Source organism: Mandrillus leucophaeus, unplaced genomic scaffold (assembly GCF_000951045.1).
Source record: "Mandrillus leucophaeus isolate KB7577 unplaced genomic scaffold, Mleu.le_1.0 Scaffold224, whole genome shotgun sequence".
In the NCBI taxonomy this organism is placed as follows: domain Eukaryota; kingdom Metazoa; phylum Chordata; class Mammalia; order Primates; family Cercopithecidae; genus Mandrillus; species Mandrillus leucophaeus.
The window spans coordinates 908,619-927,360 of NW_012102299.1; the positions used below are offsets into that span (position 1 = coordinate 908,619).

General features: G+C 40.4%; 1 protein-coding gene across 1 annotated transcript in view; it reads left to right on the plus strand.

The window, feature by feature from the left end:
- Nucleotides 1–2,388: 2,388 nt before the first annotated feature.
- ATP13A5 (ATPase type 13A5) overlaps nucleotides 2,389–18,742 on the plus strand; it is a 115,311-nt gene continuing 98,957 nt past the window's right edge. The window contains exon 1 of the mRNA XM_011981337.1: nucleotides 2,389–2,569. Coding sequence (XP_011836727.1) covers nucleotides 2,507–2,569 — 63 coding nt within the window. The 5' untranslated portion in view covers nucleotides 2,389–2,506. The remainder of the gene's footprint in view (nucleotides 2,570–18,742) is intronic.

Consider the following 18,742-nt stretch of genomic DNA (forward strand, 5'->3'; position numbering starts at 1 on the left):
GGATGGTCTCAATCTCCTGACCTTGTGATCCGCCCATCTCGGCCTCCCAAAGTGCTGGGATTACAGGCTTGAGCCACCGCGCCCGGCCTACATTTTTCTCCTCTAGTAAAAAATGTCTTAGTATAGTTGAAAAGTATTGATTACTTCTTTATGTACAGTAATCTTTATTTTGTTTTTTATTTTTAAAAATCATTTTTACTGGCATAATTACATATACAAAATTCAATAAAAGACCATTTTACTGTCTATGTTTATTTTCTGGCCATTGCTATTAATTCTATCTCACATGTAAAAAATTTATCACTTAGACAAGGGGGACGTAAAGAACGATCTTCTCTGAGTGCCAAATATGTCCACAACGTCGCTTTGCTTCCTGGGATCCTCTGACTCTGTTTGCTGCGCACACTGTCCTAGGCACTCTGGCTTCCTTCCTGGCCACCAACTTCAGGATTTTGACACCTGATATTCCTTTTACTCAGAACCCTCTTTGCCCAGGTAGCCTTGTGCCCTAAGCTCCTCACGCCTTTGTAGTGTCTCCCCTGACCACCTTGTTATTATTAATATTTTTACAAAGTATTTGTATCTTTATTCAGTCAAATTAAAACAGACCTGCCAGGTATATTATATAACATTCACTATATACATATGACTTAGGCAATGCAAAATAATTCTAGATATGTTGATTACTCAGCTATGAGTAAAACATGAATGGTATCAGGGATGCCCAGCAAATGCTCCTTTTCACATGGTATGGTTAGAGGGACAGCTACGAGCCATGACATGGATTCCCAGCAAACTTTTATGGGAGAAGGAGGGACAATGACAATCTAGCATAGATGAACAGTCTCCTAAATGTAAATAGAATACCTGACAGTTGCGTTTTTTAAAAAGTTCTTCCATCGTGTTAATGACACAAAAATTATCTTTTTTGAAGACAACACCACCACATTTTGTTTGGGTCTGTGGGGACAGGTCGGGGAATGCTTTTAAAATTGGTATAATTATTCCTAAAACAACAACGGGCTGGGTGTGGTGGCTCATGCCTGTAATCTCAGCACTTTGGGAGGCTGAGATGGGCAGATCATTTGAGGTCAGGAGTTCGAAACCAGCCTGGCCAGCATGATGAAACCCCCCCATCTCTACTAAAAGTACAAAAATTAGCCGGGCCTGCTGGTGGGTGCCTGTAATCTCAGCTACTCGGGAGGCTAAGGCAGGAGAATCTCTTGAGCCTGGGAAGTGGAGGTTGCAGTGAGCAGAGATTGTGCCATTGCACTCCAGCCTGGGAGACAGGGCAATACTCTGTCTCAAACAAACAAACATGAAGAACTGCAGTTGTCTTTCTGTTTATTCTTATCGGCCACTTTCTCCTGGTTAGAAAGCACGTCAAACTCTCCTGAACATCAAGTTGGACACTTGTGCCTGCTCAAGGCAATCAATGACTATTTCAGTCAGCAGAAACAGCCAAGTATCATCCTCTAACAGTTTTCATTCACGGCACATTTTCTTCCACAGTCAAAGTGCAAGGATACAATAAGAGCCAATAAAATGACAAAAGTTTTCACCACAAACAAATTAACTAACTCTGGAAAGGATCACGGTATACCTATTTTCTAAAGAAAATGTCAAATTCAGTGGTGTTGAAATTTGGGCTATATCCTTAATCCTCGGTCTTTCTAGCATCTCTTCCTTCTACTTACTTTGCTCATTTGGAAACTTTTGTAAACTCTAAAGAGAAAATGAAAAGAAGTTATTAATATAGTTTACTTTTTAAAGGCTCTTTCTTCTTGGTTAGTGTAATGATTGTGATGATGATTACTTCTCTCCTACTGAGTGTGGTGGGTGCTATCGTTGGCCTTTTATGAATATCATCTTAAATCTTTATATGACCGTATAGTTATTATTGACATTGTTAAGTACTAGAAACCAAAATTTCAGATTTTAAGTGATTTGTCCAGGGTCCTCAGTAAAGCAGGGATTAGAACTCAGATTTTCCTAATTCCAAAATGATTCCTACATTCTCTATCATAAGCCTATCTCCCTTCCTTCAATTCTCATTGTCACCCCCAATATGTTCATTAGTTTCAAAGTCTGCAGGGTTTTTATACATCTCTCACTGGCTAATCTTTCTGTCTTAGGTTATTAGCAAAGTGACTATTTTCATTCCTTGGCGGAGACATTTATGGATTGCATCCAAAATTATTTGTCTTTCTAGTTCGCCAGCTTCTTCCCCCTTCATTCCTCAAGTCTTGACGCACTCATATCTAGCTCAATAAACAAACACTAGGAAAAACCCCCACAACAACCAGATTAACAGACCAATCCTGCTCCTGAGAAGATTTTCTTTCTTTCCTTTGTTAGTCTAATAGGCAAGGTCTGTTAGGAGATTTTAAAAGCGCCCGAGAAGAGCAATCACAAGTCTTGACGATTCCAAGTTCACAGAAGCCCAAGGGATTCTGACATTTCTCCAAGGAGTTAGCCAGGAGAGATCCTCACTGGCTGAGTCTAGATGGAAGAGAACAGTAAGAAGGACCATCGGGCTTTGCTCAACCAGGGAGAGGAGGATGAACTGGTGAGTCTTCCCTTTATTTTACTAGTCTTCTCGAAGTGCCCAATGCTGTGAGTAGGGACTGCAGCTAAATTAGAAGATAGAGTGTAGCATTTGCGCTTCAGGCTTTAAGACCTTGAAAGGTTTCAGTCTGGTAAGGTTCCTTAAGGGCTGCAAAGCACCATTTTATTGTGGCGAAACCTGCAGGGGCTAAGAAACTTATGACCTCTGGATGATAGAATTCTGGCCGTCTTCATATGCGATGAACCTGTGATGTTTCCTCAGACATTTACAGTATTTGTAGAGCCCCGCGTGGTGCTCAATGGGATGTCTCCCCCTTATTATCTGGGTTGCTGTGTGATTGAACAAACTCTAGTGAAAACAAGAACTCCTTTTTTATTCTCATGCTTTGGGTATGTATGCATAACCTAGGCTTAGGGGGCTTTGGGCTGAAGTCATGCTTTTTATAAGCGTGGAGAGAAGTTTTAAGCATCAACCACTAAAGAAGGAGTAGAATGTGGCCTGGGATTTTTAACACATATTTTAAAAATTTCTCATGTCTCCAATTATTTCCCCACTGCTCTTTTCATCAAACACACACACTCTTAAAAATAATTATTAAAAAGTTGAAAACTATAGTGTTTATTTGGTGCTGAAGTGTTTACATTTATGATTTTATATAATCCTCAGAACTCAGTGATGAAAGAACTAATCCTATTTTATTGAAAAGAAATCTGAGACCAGGGAGGTTAAATAACTTGCCCAAGGTCATTAGCCTGCAAGGGACAGACTGGGAATCCAGCCCACTCCTTCTCCACATCCTGTTCTGTTCACCATACAACAGGTAGCTTCAGTTAGAGAGTGAAGAAAGGAGATAGAGACAGACGGGGGAAGGCTCAGAGTGAGGGCACATTTGGGGGCCCCAAAGAACTTGGAGAACATGGTTTGTAGATTAGAATGATGTCAGTTTCCTGGCTGGCCTCCTGGTTCCCTTTGAGTTCTGGGGCAAATCCATACCGGCTCTCCCTCCACCTATTCTTGTTTGCTAATTGAAGGAAACATAATTTCATCTACGTCTGTGTTGTTCAGTAAGGCAGCCATGGCCCACATGTAGTTTCTGAGCACTAGAAAAGTAGCTAGTCCACACTAAAATATGCTTTATGTGTAAAATACGCACCAGATTTTGAAGAATTTAGTCAAAAAAGCGTAAAGTATCTTATTAATAATTTTTATATTGTTAACACATTGAAATGACAATATTTTAGATAGGTGAAGTAAAAATTTCACCTGCTTCTCTTTACATCTTTAATGTGGCTGCTAGGAAAGTTAATATTATGAAGGCAGCTCATACTTGTGGCTTGCATTACTGTACCACGCTAAGCTTGACGATAGCACAGCACTTTGAAATCTTCAGAATGAAGGCTTTTAAAGAACGAAAATCTATTCCCCTGTGTTCGCTGCTGAACAATTCTGTTAGCTCTGATGTTTTCAACAGGTAGATAAGAGTGCGGGAAAAAATTACATTGCTCTTTATTCTTCTCTAACTAGTTGCTGTATTTGTAAAGTTTATAGCCTGATACTTTAATTCTCTCACTCACAGAAAGGACGTTGGTATCATAGGATTAAGTAATGAGCCAGGTGCCCCAGTTTTCTTCATTTTTGCAGGTGATCAAACACTTTCACAGGCGCTCACCAGAAACCTCTATTAGGAATCCCTAATAGAGTTAAGTAAGTTAAGTAATAAGTTAAGTAAGCTTAACTCGTTCTGGGGAAGGAGAGATGGCTGTAGATTTCTTTTTCAGAATTCTGGGGCGTAGAGCACAGATGCAAATGCTACTCTGGTTGATCAGGTAATCCATGGACTCAGGTAGGCCCGAGGGAGCTGGGATGACTGAACTGTGGAAGCTGTGACTTAGCTCCAGGAAATTGCTGTCCTGATCTTGCAATTGCTGGTCTTTTAGAAGGAAGCCAGATGGGGAACAACACACACTGGTACCTATCAGAAGGTGGGAGGTGGGAGGAGGGAGAGCATCAGGAAGAATAGCTAATTGATGCTGGGCTTACCACCTAGGTGACAGGTCGATCTGTGCAGCAAACCGCTATGGCACACTTTTACCGATGTAACAAACCTGCACATGTACACCTGAACTTAAAAGCTGGAAGTTAAAAAAAGAAAAGAGACCCCTGGCCAGGCACAGTGGCTCATGCCTGTAATCCCAGCACTTTGGGAGGCTCAGGTGGGAGGATCTCTTGAGGCTGGAAGTTCAAGACCAGCCTGGTTAACATAGAAAGAGCCCGTTTCTATTATAAATAAACGAAAAGAGACCCTAGAGATCTCCCTTGTCCCTTCTACCATGTGAGGGCACAGAGAAAAGATGGCCGTCTGTGCAGCAGAAGGAGGGTCCTCATCAGACACTGGATCTGCCAGCACCTTGATCTTGGACTTCCCAGACTCTAGAAATAGATGTTTTTAAAGCTAAAAGGTAATAAATAAATAAATAAATAAATAAAGGGAGGCCAGAAATCTGACTTTTTATGTGAGATAGCCTGATGATAAATTTTGAAAGCAAATTCATCTTTTGAAAACCATCAGTAGGTCAAACTAAACCTGGGCACAGTTTAGTCCCAGCAGTGGGGTCTGTCACATGTTGACAGCTTCACCCCACTTGCTTTTTCTTCGAGGAAGATTCCCTTTGGCCCAGTCTAACTTCTGCTTGTACTCAGTATTTCAAGCGAACAGTCAGTGGTAATCGTGAGAGTCATTGTGGTAAACATTAGAGACAGTGGAGGCAAATAATGGACTCCTTCAATCAAACAGCGATGGAGAGCCTGAGTGGATGGAGGGGCGATGCTGTGAGATTGTGCAAGCACAGTCTTGGGTGATTCTGCTGAGCTCAGCATGGATATAAAGCTTTGCACTGGCCTCTAGAGTTGAACCCTGTTACCATTCCCATCTCCTGTTCTCATCCTGCTAGTGCTTACTGTCCCAGCTACGGTGTAGTGCTAGGTGCTTGACACACAGGTTTTCATTTTACCCAAAACCTTACAACAGCCCTGCAATCAATATTCTCACTGTACAGGTCTTTATTGTTTTTTCCAACGTACTCCCATCCACTCCCCACCCTCCTCACTACTATCCAGCTATAATAGGCTTCTTTTCTTCACCTGCCTTTTTCTTAAAAATCTGCCCTGCCCAGGTGATTCCCTTAGCCTCTCCATTTGCAGTCCACTTTTCTTGTCTTCTCTAGCTGTCTCAGGACCCTTGGCTTCTCTAAGAGCCCACAGGAGCCTTCACAACACAAGACCCTAAATAATTCTGAAGCCTTCAGGTTATATAGCTCCATACTTAATGGAATGGGATTTGGCTTCAGGCTGACCTGAGTTGAATTCTAGTTCTGTTAGGCAAGTTATTTGACCTCTCTAATACCTACCATTTGGGATTGTGGTGAAGATTAAATGAGGTAATACAGCTTTTCTAAACATATCTTCTGCAGTAGGTATTATATAAGACATTTCCCTGTTCTCCTTCCCCATTAGGTTTGAGAAATACTGTGTGAAACGGTTACGCAAATAACAGCAGGGCTTCTCAAATCTTGAGTGTATTTGTCTTGGTCTGCTTTGTGTTGCTGTAACAGAAGACCACAGACTGGGTGATTTATAAAGAAAATAAATTTATTTGTTATGGTTCTGGAGGCGGGAAGTTCAAGGCTGAGGGGCCATGCCTGGTGGGGGCCTTCTTGCTGAGTCATGCCATGGTGGAAGGTAAAAGGGCAAGAGAGCACAAGAGAGCAGGAGAGTAAGAGGGGGCCCAACTTGCCTTTATAATGAGCCCACTTTGCAATAACTAACCCACTAGAGTGAAAATAATGTTCACAAGGGCAGAGCCTTGTGATCTAATCGCCTCTTATTCACCCCACCTCCCAGCACAAGAACCTTGGAGGACACATTCAAACCATATCAATATTACGGTTTTCTGTGATCTCTTAAGGAACATTACAGTGCACTGTATAGCACTATGTGTGTGTGTGTGTGTGTGTGTGTGTGTATATATATAGTGTGTGTGTGTGTGTCAGGGTCTTGCTCTGCCACACAGGCTGGAGTGCAGAGGTGTGATCATAGCTCACTGCAGCCTCAATCTCCCAGGCACAAGCAATCCTCCTGCCTCAGCCTCCCATATAGCTGGCACCACAGGCATGTGCTACACCAGCTGGCTAATTTTTTTTTTAATTTCAGTAGAGATGAAGTCTCCCTATGTTTTCCAGGCTGGTCTCAAACTCCTGGGCTCAAGTGATCTTCCTGCCTCGACCTCCTAAAGTGCTGGGATTATAGGCGTGAGCCACCTCACCCAGCCACAGTGCACCGCATTTCCCACACTTATGCATCCATGGAATCTTTCTCTGTGTGTGTGTGTGTGTGTGTGTGTGCAAATACATGCACAGATTATCTCCTGACCATTGTCTCATGGAACCTCCATAGGAAGGTTGGAATGTTCTCAATGACTGATAGGTATTATTTTATCATTATACTCTGCTGGGAGGAAAAGTAATCATGGTGGCTCTCCTCAGCCTGGTTTGTCTGGAGGCACACTGTGTGCACGTCAGCCTCTCCTCAGCCTGGTTTGTCTGGAGGCACACTGTGTGCATATCAGCCTCTGCTTCGGCAGCTCCTCTGACCACAGGCTGCATCTGCATTGTGAAGATGACTTTGATTCTGACCCCACTGGAGCCATAAGTGCTGCTTGATTCATACCAGTTGCAAAGCCCAACAGTTCCATCTGTGTTCCCCTTCTGTACAGACACCCACCAACAAAATGTCAAAATTACAAATCAGAGCAGCCCCAGAAGGCAAAATGGCTGCTTGGTGTGGACAAAACAGAACTGACAAAGGTGCATTTTGCTTCGAAGTAATTTTCTTCTGCTGAACAGTAGAGGAGCCCTGGACTCTGAGATAGCAAACCTGGGTTTTAGTCAAGGCTCTGCTGCTAACCATGTGGTTGTTGATACCTCTTTGGCCTTGGCTCTTTACCTAAGAACAATACCACTAGCTCTCCTGACTCACAAGTTTTGTGAGGGTCACATGTGAGATATGGAAAGTGCTATGAAAAATAAGTGGTTCATTTATGTACAAGGAATCAAGAGTTACAAAGTGCAAAAATAATTAGAAAATGCAGGAATACATATATTAAGTGAGATTGGTGTTGAGGGTATTTCCTTTTTTTCTGGTTAAAATGTAAACAATGATCATTGTTTGAGGTTATCATTGAGAAAACAAGTAATATGTAATGAGTTGTTTAAAAAAAAATCAAGAATTGGCTGGGCACGGTGGCTTATGCCTGGAATTCCAGCACTTTGAGAGGCTGAGGCAGGTGGATCACCTGAGGTCAGGAGTTTGAGACCAGGCTGGCCAACATGACAAAACCCCATCTCTACTAAAAATAAAAATAAAAAAATTAGCTGGGCATGGTGGCAGGTGCCTGTAATCCCAGCTACTTGGGAGGCTGAGGCAGGAGAATTGCTTGAACCCGGGAGGCAGAGGTTGCAGTGAGCCGAGATCATGCCATTGCAGTCCAGCCTGGGCAATGGAGTGAGACTCTATCTCAAAAAAAGAAGAAAAAGAAAAATCAGGAATTTTGAACATGTAGATTATTTTACATACGCAATATAATGTATCTTACATACACAAGGTCATCCTCCAATAAAGAACTTCCCCCCCAAAAAAACACTCGAAGGATTAAAACTGAAAAGAAAAAATTGAAACTGAAAGTCAGCCCTGTTGGCTCTCTCCTGTTTTCAGTCAACATGTATATTATCAGGTTGAATGAGGTAAAGGTAAGCTTATCGTTCTTCAACTGACACCTAGCTATGAGGGAAGAACAACAATATAGGTGACAGAATCAAGATTCAAACATTTCTCTAGGCTGGATTGTAGGTGAGAAATTGGCAAGACACAATGTAACAGACCACATTATTGAGTTTTTGTTTTAAGCTATTTTCAAAATACTAGGTGAGGATATGAGTGACTTGGGTTTGGTAGTTGTACATGAGAAAGTAATTGAAGTGCTTTATTCAATGTGCTGAATTTTATTTGCCAATGTGATGTAGCTATAAAAAATTAGTCCTGGAATGCCTTAATAGAAGCCTGTTCTGCAGAATAGAAGAAATAAATAAAAGTTCTGCCATAATCTGTATTTTATTAGGAAAAATCTAGGAAGTTATATTTAAAACTTTTTTTTATTCTAAAACTCATACTTAGAAATTTCAAGAAGTGAGTGTATTTGGAGGAATATCTGCATGTCACAAGTAAGAAGTGTTTAAAAGAATTTAGAAACAGTTTCCCAAAGAACCGTCATAATGTTTTTCTTCCAAGAGTTGACAGGCTGATGTGGAGAACAAAAGTAGGCGTTGGTAGATTCCAGCCATATTTATTCTCCTTATGTCAGAACTTCCTCTTTTTTTTGAGATGGAGTATTGCTCTGTTGCCCAGGTTGGAGTGAAGTGGCGCGATCTCAGCTCACTGCAACGTCTGCCTCCCAGGTTCAAGCGATTTTCCTGCCTCAGTCTACTGAGTAATTGGGACTACAGGTGCATGCCACTGCACCCAGCTAATTTTTGTGTTTCTAGTAGAGACAGGGTTCCACCATGTTGGCCAGGCTGATCTCAATCCCCTGCCCCCGTGATCTGCCCGCCTTGGCCTCCCAAAGTGCTGATTACAGGCGTGAGCCACCGCACCTGCCGGAACTTCCTAATCATCTGTGGTGGCAGAAACATAACGTGACACCCCTGTGATCACCGTTCCGTTTGTGTAATCCCCTCTAGCTCAGTGTGGGCAGAATCTGTAAATATGAGAAACTAGGACTCCTGTTATATTATGTTCTATGGAAAAAAGGACTTTACAGGTGTAATCCACATGAACTCAACTGAGTTAATAAAAACGCAGATTGGGCACACCTGACCTAATCAAGTGAATCATTAAAAGAGACTGGGTCTTTCCGGAAGTCAGAGATAGTTAAAGCACGAGAAAGGTCTGATGCAAGGGAGGTTCCATGTTGCGTTTTTGAAGATGGAAGACGCTGTGTGGTAAGGAGTGGTTGCTAAGACTGAGAGTCGCTTCCAGCTGACTACCAGCAAGAGAATGGGGGCCTCCATCTCAAGGCTGCAAGGAAGCGAATTCTGCCAACAACCATATGAGTGTGAAGAGGTCTCTTAGCTCCAGAAAGAGCACAGCTCAGGTAACGCCTTGATTTTAGTCTTGTAAGACGCTCAGCATAGGACCCAGCTAACTGAATACCCAACCCGTAAAAACTGTGAGATAATAAATCTGTGTTGTATTAAGACACTGAGTTTGCTATGCAGCAACAGAAAACTAATACACCATCACAGCTCTCCAACAAGAGAGTATGCAGCCCTGTAAGGCAACGAAAAGCTCCTCTTAAGCAGACGCAGGTGCTCATCTGCGAAGGACGCTGTATAGCTGTTTTCTCCTAGAGAGAAATTTGAACCAAGTAATCTCTGAGACTCCCTCCCTGGTTAACAATGCTCTTATTTCACAAGTGACTTTTAACCGAACTTGCCATGTTGTCCCATGCCCTTGATCTAGGGCAAATTCTGTTTTCAGAAATTGTTCTTGCTAATCAGGCCAGGCATCTCATTATCTTTTGAGGCAGACTCGCTGCTCTCTGCTGTTGGCCTCACCAAACAAAGGTCCTCAGTTGCGCTTTTACTTGCAGGAGGACTATGTGTTAGCACTCTTGTAATAGTAATGCCGGCTGAAATTATGGGAATACCTGTAGCCAACAGTGGGATATGTTCCTCTGTTTTGTGTTGGGTTTCAAATCACACTGCTAGATAGTGAAAGGTTTATCTTACTCCAGACTGAATGATTTAGTATTTATTTTGAACATACATTTCCAAGACTGTTTCTTTGTTCTACAAATAATTTATGAATATTAATAGTTATTTTAGGAAATAATAATGCCCGTTTCATAAGGTTGTTGTGAGAATTAAATAACACCTAAGGACTCAGAAGGATCTTATTGTCGAATAGACTCAATTAGTTCTTATTGTCAAATATAGATAAAAGTAAAAGGGATCCAAGACATTATATCTTGGCCGGGCATGGTGGCTCACGCTTGTAATCCCAGCACTTTGGGAGCCTGAGGTGGGCAGATCACAAGGTCAGGAGATTGAGACCATCTTGGCCGACACATTGAAACCCTGTCTCTACTAAAAAATACAAAAAGTAGCCGGGCGTGGTGGCAGGTGCCTGTAGTCCCAGCTACTCGGGAGGCTGAGGCAGGAGAATGGCGTGAACCCGGGAGGTGGAGCTTGCTGTGGCAGATGCCTGGGTGACAGAGTGAGACTCTGTCTCAAAAAAAAAAGAAAAAAAAAAAGACATCATATCGCTACACAAAGGGCACTCCATGGCATGAATGCAGGGCATAATATGAAACTATGATTAGCAATGCTTGGTAATTGGTTGCAACTAATTCAAATTACTACACATGGGCAAACCAAATAGTAATAGGAGATTGAAGAAAAACAACCATACCAACATGATCAATTAACTAAGGACAACATTATCCGAACATTAAAGAGAAGAACCTTGAGGTAGAGATCAGAAAACAGTTTTGAGAATGTCCTCCCATCTATAACATGTAAAGGAACCCCTTTGGGCAAGTCCAGATAGACAACAAAGGGCAGATTGTTAATAAGGAATAGAAACTTGGTGCTGTGATTGTTGCTTAAAAAACACAAGCAGATAAAACATGATGAATTCTAGCCAGAGGAAGGACATTGAAATATAGTGTCCACAGGAAGGACATTGAAATATAATGTACACAGGACATTGGAAAGGAATGGACATTGAAAGGACATTGAAATATAATAGGAAAAGATACTGAAATATAATCTCCTTGACCGTGATTCAAGCATCTAGAAGCTTAGACCTACACAGAAAAATCGACCTTGCTCTAAGGCGTTGTAATATTCTTGTCCATGGAAAAGCTGAACCCATCTCAGCAGAACAAATAAACAAGCAAAAACTGGCATTGCCATTTGCAGAACAGAATTATTATAGTGGGAGTTGTTTATGTGATGTCTTGGGTGAGTAAATAGATTAGTAACTTTGTGCTGTAAGAATCTTGGTTTAAGTGAGTGTGTTAGGAGCTATAACCCAAAATACCCATTCCAAAGACTCTGAATTGCACACTGCTTTGCTTATGCGTAGTGGGTGCTCAACAGATATTTTAGATGGCTAAACACATGAACAGTGAATGTAAGAATAAAAGGATTTACAGAAAAACAAAGACGACCTTGTTCAGAATACCAGTTTTGCATTAATGCCAGTACTCTGGATACAATGAAAATTCGGTTAAAAGGCAGGAAGAAAACCCAGGGATTGCTTCTACAAGACAAAGAGAATCCCACCAAAAGAGAATTTGGGGAAGAAACCATGTTTAGATGACGCTGCACCCTATAATTCTCTTTTCCTGAGGAATTCGGCCAATCTTAGTTCCACCTCTGATGGTAAGTGAAACAGCTACCTATAAAGAAAATAAAAAATATAATTTAAAAACTGCCTTTTATATGCTGTACTTAATGTATGTTCTCATTTAACTTTTATGAGGTAGCGACTCATCCATTTTACAACTGAGTAAATGGAGGCTCAGTTAAGTAACATATACAAGGTCACATTATACAGACATCAAAGGTAAGGTGCTCTATTATGTTAATTAACTTGTTTCCTACTGTATGAGTAAAGAATGATTGTACTGGTGCGTGCGTGTGTGTGTGTGTGTGCGCACTTGCATTTATAGTTACTGCATCTAACTAATCTGAGTCAATTTGCTGTTTATGCTAAAGCCCTTCTCTCGAGTTTCACATACTGCAAAAGTGAGCAGTTTTCTTTTTAGCTTCATTCTGACTTCAGTTTTGACCACTTGTGCTCTTTGGGAAAAGCAAAAGCTCCATGGAAGCCATTGAATCAATCACTTTGAGAAATTCCACTATGGTTGTCATGTTTGGGGTCAGGTTCCAGCCCATGCTGAGGTCTGAAGGGAGTGGGTGGATAAATGGCAGACAGCTGAAAGCACTCAGGGGCTGTAGGTAGGTGAAATAAGGCTTTATTCAGCAGCCCTCTCACCAGCAGCTCTCTTACACTGCTCTGTCTCGGCTCCTTAGTCCAGTGGCTCCCACACGCACTGCGTGACTGGCTCTCCCTTGAAGGTCAGCAGCTTAACTCTTAGCGCAAGCGGGCTGAGCTGTGTCCTGGCTGGCTCACTTCTGTCTGTCTGCAAAAACGGACAGCTCTGGCTCTCTCTCTTTCTCTGGGCATGAGCACATCTGTATAGTGTCAGCAAGGCAATTATACCTTTTACAGACAGTAATGGTATAGGGCCAAGGGATGGCCTTCGCATGTTATGGCTACATGGCTCTGATAACAAGTGGAGTTACACGCCTACACTGCAAACTCAGAGTCACGCAGGATGTAAACATCCTACCTCGGCCTATCCTTGACCAAAACACAGCCATATTCCTTACAATGGTGTTCACAGATAGTGTTTAGTTTTGCATATTGCTTGTGGTCAAACTATTTTACAATGAGTCCATTGGGATTAGTCACTTATTACTGAAATTTTATCGAGTTTGTTACACAAGATAATTTTTGACACATTAAGGGCTCAAAATGTTTCAGGAACTTTGCTAAATGCATTGCTTGCATTATCTTATTAGTTTCTAACAATAACCCTAGACAATAGTGATTATTATTATTCTCATCTGTGGAGGAGGAAATTAAGGCATCAGAAGTAAAGTCGGTTGCCAAAGTCTTGTATGTGGTTACATGGTGGAGGTATGATTTCAACTTGGTTTTCCCATGCCGTATCTTCAGCTTTTAACTGCTACACCAAACTACTTCTGATGCATTTTACAAGCAGCCACATTTTCACATGAAAAATCCGAAGTTCAGCAAGTTTAAATCACAGCTGGTAAATAGTGGAGCAAAGGACAGAAGCAAGAGCTTCTAGAAGGCAGTGGGGTAGGGTATAAAGAAAAGAGGTTCTGGTGTCGGACCTGGAAGGAAAGTCTGGCTGTAAGTTGCGATTTACAGCAATAAGCTCTGTGAAAAAGTGCATGCATATTTCACTGTTATTCCTAATCCAGATTGCTTCCTTTGTATTCTGGGCCTAGAAAAAGACTTTTTGGGCTGTGGTACCTCTTTCAGAATTCTATAGGAAACAAAAATGTGAAGGAACACCACTGTTTAGACAGAATACAAATCAAGTCTGTGTGAAGATGGGCACAATTTCTGTGCTATTCAACTCACTAATAGGTGGCAGATCTGGGTTCCTGGCCTCATGGAACACAGGCTGTTTCTATTACCAGTCTTGATCCGCTATATTGCAACTAAAAGCTGAAAGTCATCTCTTTCCTCCTGTGACTGAACCTATCATCACCTGTTATCACTGACTGAGCTGCTTTTTCTCTCAACACCTTACACCTCTCTTTAAGCCTCACTGCTTTTCCACGTGTATGCTATTAATATTCCTCTAAGTACAGAGATGGAAACCGAGACTTAGAGAAATTAAATCCTGAGCTCACAGGTAATAAGTGCAAAACTCACAAGGAACCATGTATAATGGGTTTGAGATTCAGACACTTTCATCCTATTTCCAGTATCTTTACATTAACAACACCTCTGGCTACTGTTTTCCTTTTATTGTACAAACATTGCTCCTGGCTCTCTCCTCTACCCTGAATTTCTTAGTGGATTTTACTGGGGGTGTGTAAATATTCAGAAAAAATCTGAGTGGCTCTGACTACATCAGAAGAATAATCATTTATACAATCTAATTTTCCTTTTGATTAGTTGGTCAAGATGAAAACATATACTGTATGACATAGTTTGGCTGTGTCCCCACCCAAATCTGATCTCGAATTGTAATCCCCACATGTCAAGGGAGGGACTGGGTGGGAGGTGATTGGATCTTGGGGGTGGTTTCCCACATGCTGTTCTTATGATAGTGGGTGAGTGCTCACGAGATCTGGTTGTTTGGTGTCTGGCACTTCCCTCTTTGCTATTTCTCTCACCTGCCGCCATGTAAGACATGCCCTGCTTCCCCTTCCACCATGATTGTAAGTTTCCTGAGGTCTCCCCAGCCCGTGTGGAACTGTGAGTAAATTAAACCTCTTTCCTTTATAAATTACCCAGTCACAGGTAGTATCTTTATAGCAGTGTGAGAATGGACTAATACACTGTAATAAACTGTAATCACTCTAAACATTAACAAGCTGATTGAAAGTATTTGATTAAAAGAATACCAGATAAAGCAGTGATTCTTTAAAAATCTCAAGTTCCATACCAGCCACACACCTCTGGGAAAACTGAGAAATGATCTAGAAGGGAGTTTTACCGAGGTTTATGAGGCCAGTGTATCAAAGAAGCAAAAACATTGTTTCTATTCATCTTTGTTCAAGGAACCACACATTCCAGAAAGTTACTCTGACATTTACAAGCTGCTTGCTTTCTTCTTTCCTTCTCTTTTTTCTTTTTTATGATATAACATTTTTAAAATAAGAGAATGAAATCCTGTCATTTGCAAAAACATGGCTAGAACTGGAGGATATTATGTTGAGTGAAATATGTCAGGCCTAGAAAGACAAATATTGCATGTTCTCACTAATCCATGGAAGCTAGAAAAAAATTGAATTCATGGAGATAGAGAGTAGAGTGTCAGTTACCAGAAGCTGGGAAGGGTAGTAGGCAGAAGGGAGATAAAAAGAGGATGGTTTAGGGTTCAAAATAACAAAAAGAATGAAATTGGAGTGTTTCTAACACAAAGAAATGATAACTGCTTGAGGGGATAGATACCCCAATTACCAAGATTTGATCATTGCATATTGTATGCTTGTATCGAAATATCACATGTACCCTGTAAAGGCTGGATAATACTCCATTGTGTATATGTAACATACACATTTCTTTATCTAATCATCCGTTGATGGACACAGGTTAATTCCATATCTTGGCAACTGTGAATAGGACTATAATAAACATAGGAGTGAAGATATCTCTTCAATATATTTATTTCCTTTCTTTTGGATATACATCCAACAGTGAGATTGCTGGATCATATGTTAATTCTATTTTCAGTTTTTTAAGGAACCTCCATACTGTTCTCCATAGTGACTGTACTGGTGGGAATGTAAATTTGGGTTCTTTTTTTTCTTCCTCCTCTCTCTGTCTCTCCTTTCTGTGTTTTTGTCTTCTTGCTAACTGAAAGAGAAAAAATTCTGACATTTTGATATTGAGGTATCCCCAGTCATATGCAGCATCTTTCACAGAAACCTCTTCACCTATATTCACCTATATTCTTTATTAGGGATCTGATTTTACTTTTGCTTCAGTGAAAGTCAACTCTTACCAATCATCCACACCAGGAGGTGGTTACTGTCAACAAACCCTCTATTTCCCATGTAAATTTCTTCTTTGGCCCTTTCTTCTTTCATTAATTTCTCAAATTGTGCTGCTGTTTTCTCTTTCCCAATCTATCCCCATTAAAGTAATTAAAGTACTTTCTGTCTGCTTGGAACAGTAATAAACTCATCTCACTTTTTCTTTCTTTTTTAACCCTCTGCTGACATGTGTAAGTAAAGTGGTGTCAATAAAGTACAGAGATCTTAAGTGTACAATTCAATTACTTCTATCCTTAATCAATTTTGCTCATTTTTGAACTTCATATGAATAGAATAGGATAGAATAGTATTGCTTTATGGTACTCCATTTGCTCAATAGATCTGTGAAATTCATCCATGCTGATGTGTGCATCAGAGGTTCATTATGTTTTATTGCGTTGTATTTATTACATTGTATGAAAACACAAAATTATTTATCTTGTGTTTGTGGACCTTCAGATTGTTTCCAGTTTCGTGCTCTTATGCATAAAGTATATCTGAATCTTGTACAAATATTTTGGGAGACATATACATTCATTTCTCTTGCGCAAAAATCTAAGAGGGGAGTTATTCACTCATAGTCATATCGTTAACAACACAGTTTTTTAAAATGTATATACCCAGTTCACACTCTCAACATATGACAGTTCAGCTGCTTCCTATCTTTACCAACACTTTATATGTTCAGTCTTTCTAATTTTAGCTATTCTGTGGTTATATCATTGTGTCATTGTGCAACTTCAGAGTAAGTTCTCAAATATGGTTGTGTAAATCTTCCAACTTTGTTTCATTTTAGGATTATTTTAGCTATTCTAGACTGTGACATATCACTGTAACTTTATTTTGTATTTCCTAATGATTTATGATATTGAGCAGGTTGACTATTATAATCTCTTTGGAAATTCTCTTGTGTAAGATATCTATTCAAGTCATTTGCCCATTTTTATTATATATTTTTAATTTGTAATAGGTTTTTATACATCTTAAATATGAGTCCTTTTCATATATAGATATAACATTATCTATATCTACATCCGTCTGTCTATCTATCTATTTTCTCCAGAGACTTTTTTTTGTGGGAGGAGACAGGTCTTGTTCTGTCACCCAGCCTGGAGTGCAGTGACACAAATACAACTCACTACCATCTTGAACTCCTGGGCTCTGGGTATCCTCCTGCCTCAGCCTTGTGAATAGCTGGGACTACAGGTGTGTGTCACTGTGCCTGGCTAATTTTTTCATTTTTAATTTTTGTTGAGATGTGGTCTCACTATGTTGCCCAAGTTAATCTTGAATTCCTGGGCTCAAATGATCCTCCCATCTTGGCCTCCCAACGTGCCGGGATTACAGTGTGAGCCACCATGCCTGGCCTCTTCAGAGACCTTTTAATCAACTGAACCTTTTAATTTTCTTTATTTTAAACACTCATTTCTATATATTTTTAGAAAACTTAGAGACAGTAGAGACAGGGTCTCACTGTTGCTCGGGCTGAGTGGAAGTGGCGCAATTATGGCTCACCAAAGCCCTGAACTCCTGGGCTCAAGCGACCCTCCCACCTCTGCTTCCTGAGGAACTGGAACAACAGGTGTGCACCACCATTGCTGGCTAATTAAAAAAAAACAACATGTAGAGACAGCGTCTTTCTATGTTGCTCAGACTGGTCTTGAACTCCTGGACTCAAGCAATCCTCCAGCCTCAGCTTCCCAAAGCGCTAGGATTACAGGTATAAGCCACTGAGCCCAACCAGAAGGTTTTAATTTTAACAAAGTCAAATACATTTGTTTTGTCTTTTTTTTTAATTTTCTGTTTAAGAAACATTTGCCTACTTGAGGTTCATAAAATAATTCATCCTATGGTTTCTTTCAGATGATTTATTGTTTCAGTTGTCACATTTACATATTTGTGCCATGTCAGATGAATTTTTGTATATGGTATAAATCAGTGGGGTGGGGTGGGGCGGGGTGGGGGTGTTGTACTCATTTATTTTCCAGCAATGTTCGTTCTGCTCTGTCACTATTTGTTGAGCAAATCACCCTTTCCCCCACAGATTGCAGTGGCTCCTTTCTCGCAAGTGAAGAAATATGTTTGAGTCTCTTTTTGGGCTTTGTTTTGTTGCTGTTTTTGTTTATACTTGTGTGTATACCTCATTTTCTTAATTACTGTGGCTCTGTGGTAAGCCCTCACTTCTGGTGGCATAATTATTCCACATTTATTCATTTCAAAAATTGTCTTGACTATCCTACATCCTTTGCATTTCCATTCCAACTTTAGAATCAAGTTGTCAATTACCACACACACACACAGAAGTCTGAAGAGATTTTAAATTGGATTACTAATGGCTAATCCCCAAACTTAATACAGCTCTTCATTTATTTAGGTCTTTACTTTCTCTTAGTGATCATATGCACTTTTCAGTTTAGATGTCTTGTACAACTTTGTTAGAATTATAAGGTAATTGATTTCTTTCTTTGAAGGTATTATTTATTATTGAAGGTATTATTTGAAGGTATTTAGTTAATTTTCGAATTGTTACTAATGTATACAAATACAATTGGTTTTCCTATATTGACCTAGTGTTCAGCAATCTGAATAAATTCACTTATTAACTCTTATACTTTGTATATTCTTTTGGATATTTTTATGTATATAGCACGTTATCTGCACATAGTTTAGTTTTTGTTTTCAATTGTTATTTCCTTTCCCTTCCTTCCCTCCCTCCTTCCTCCCTCCTTCCTCCCTCCTTCCTCCC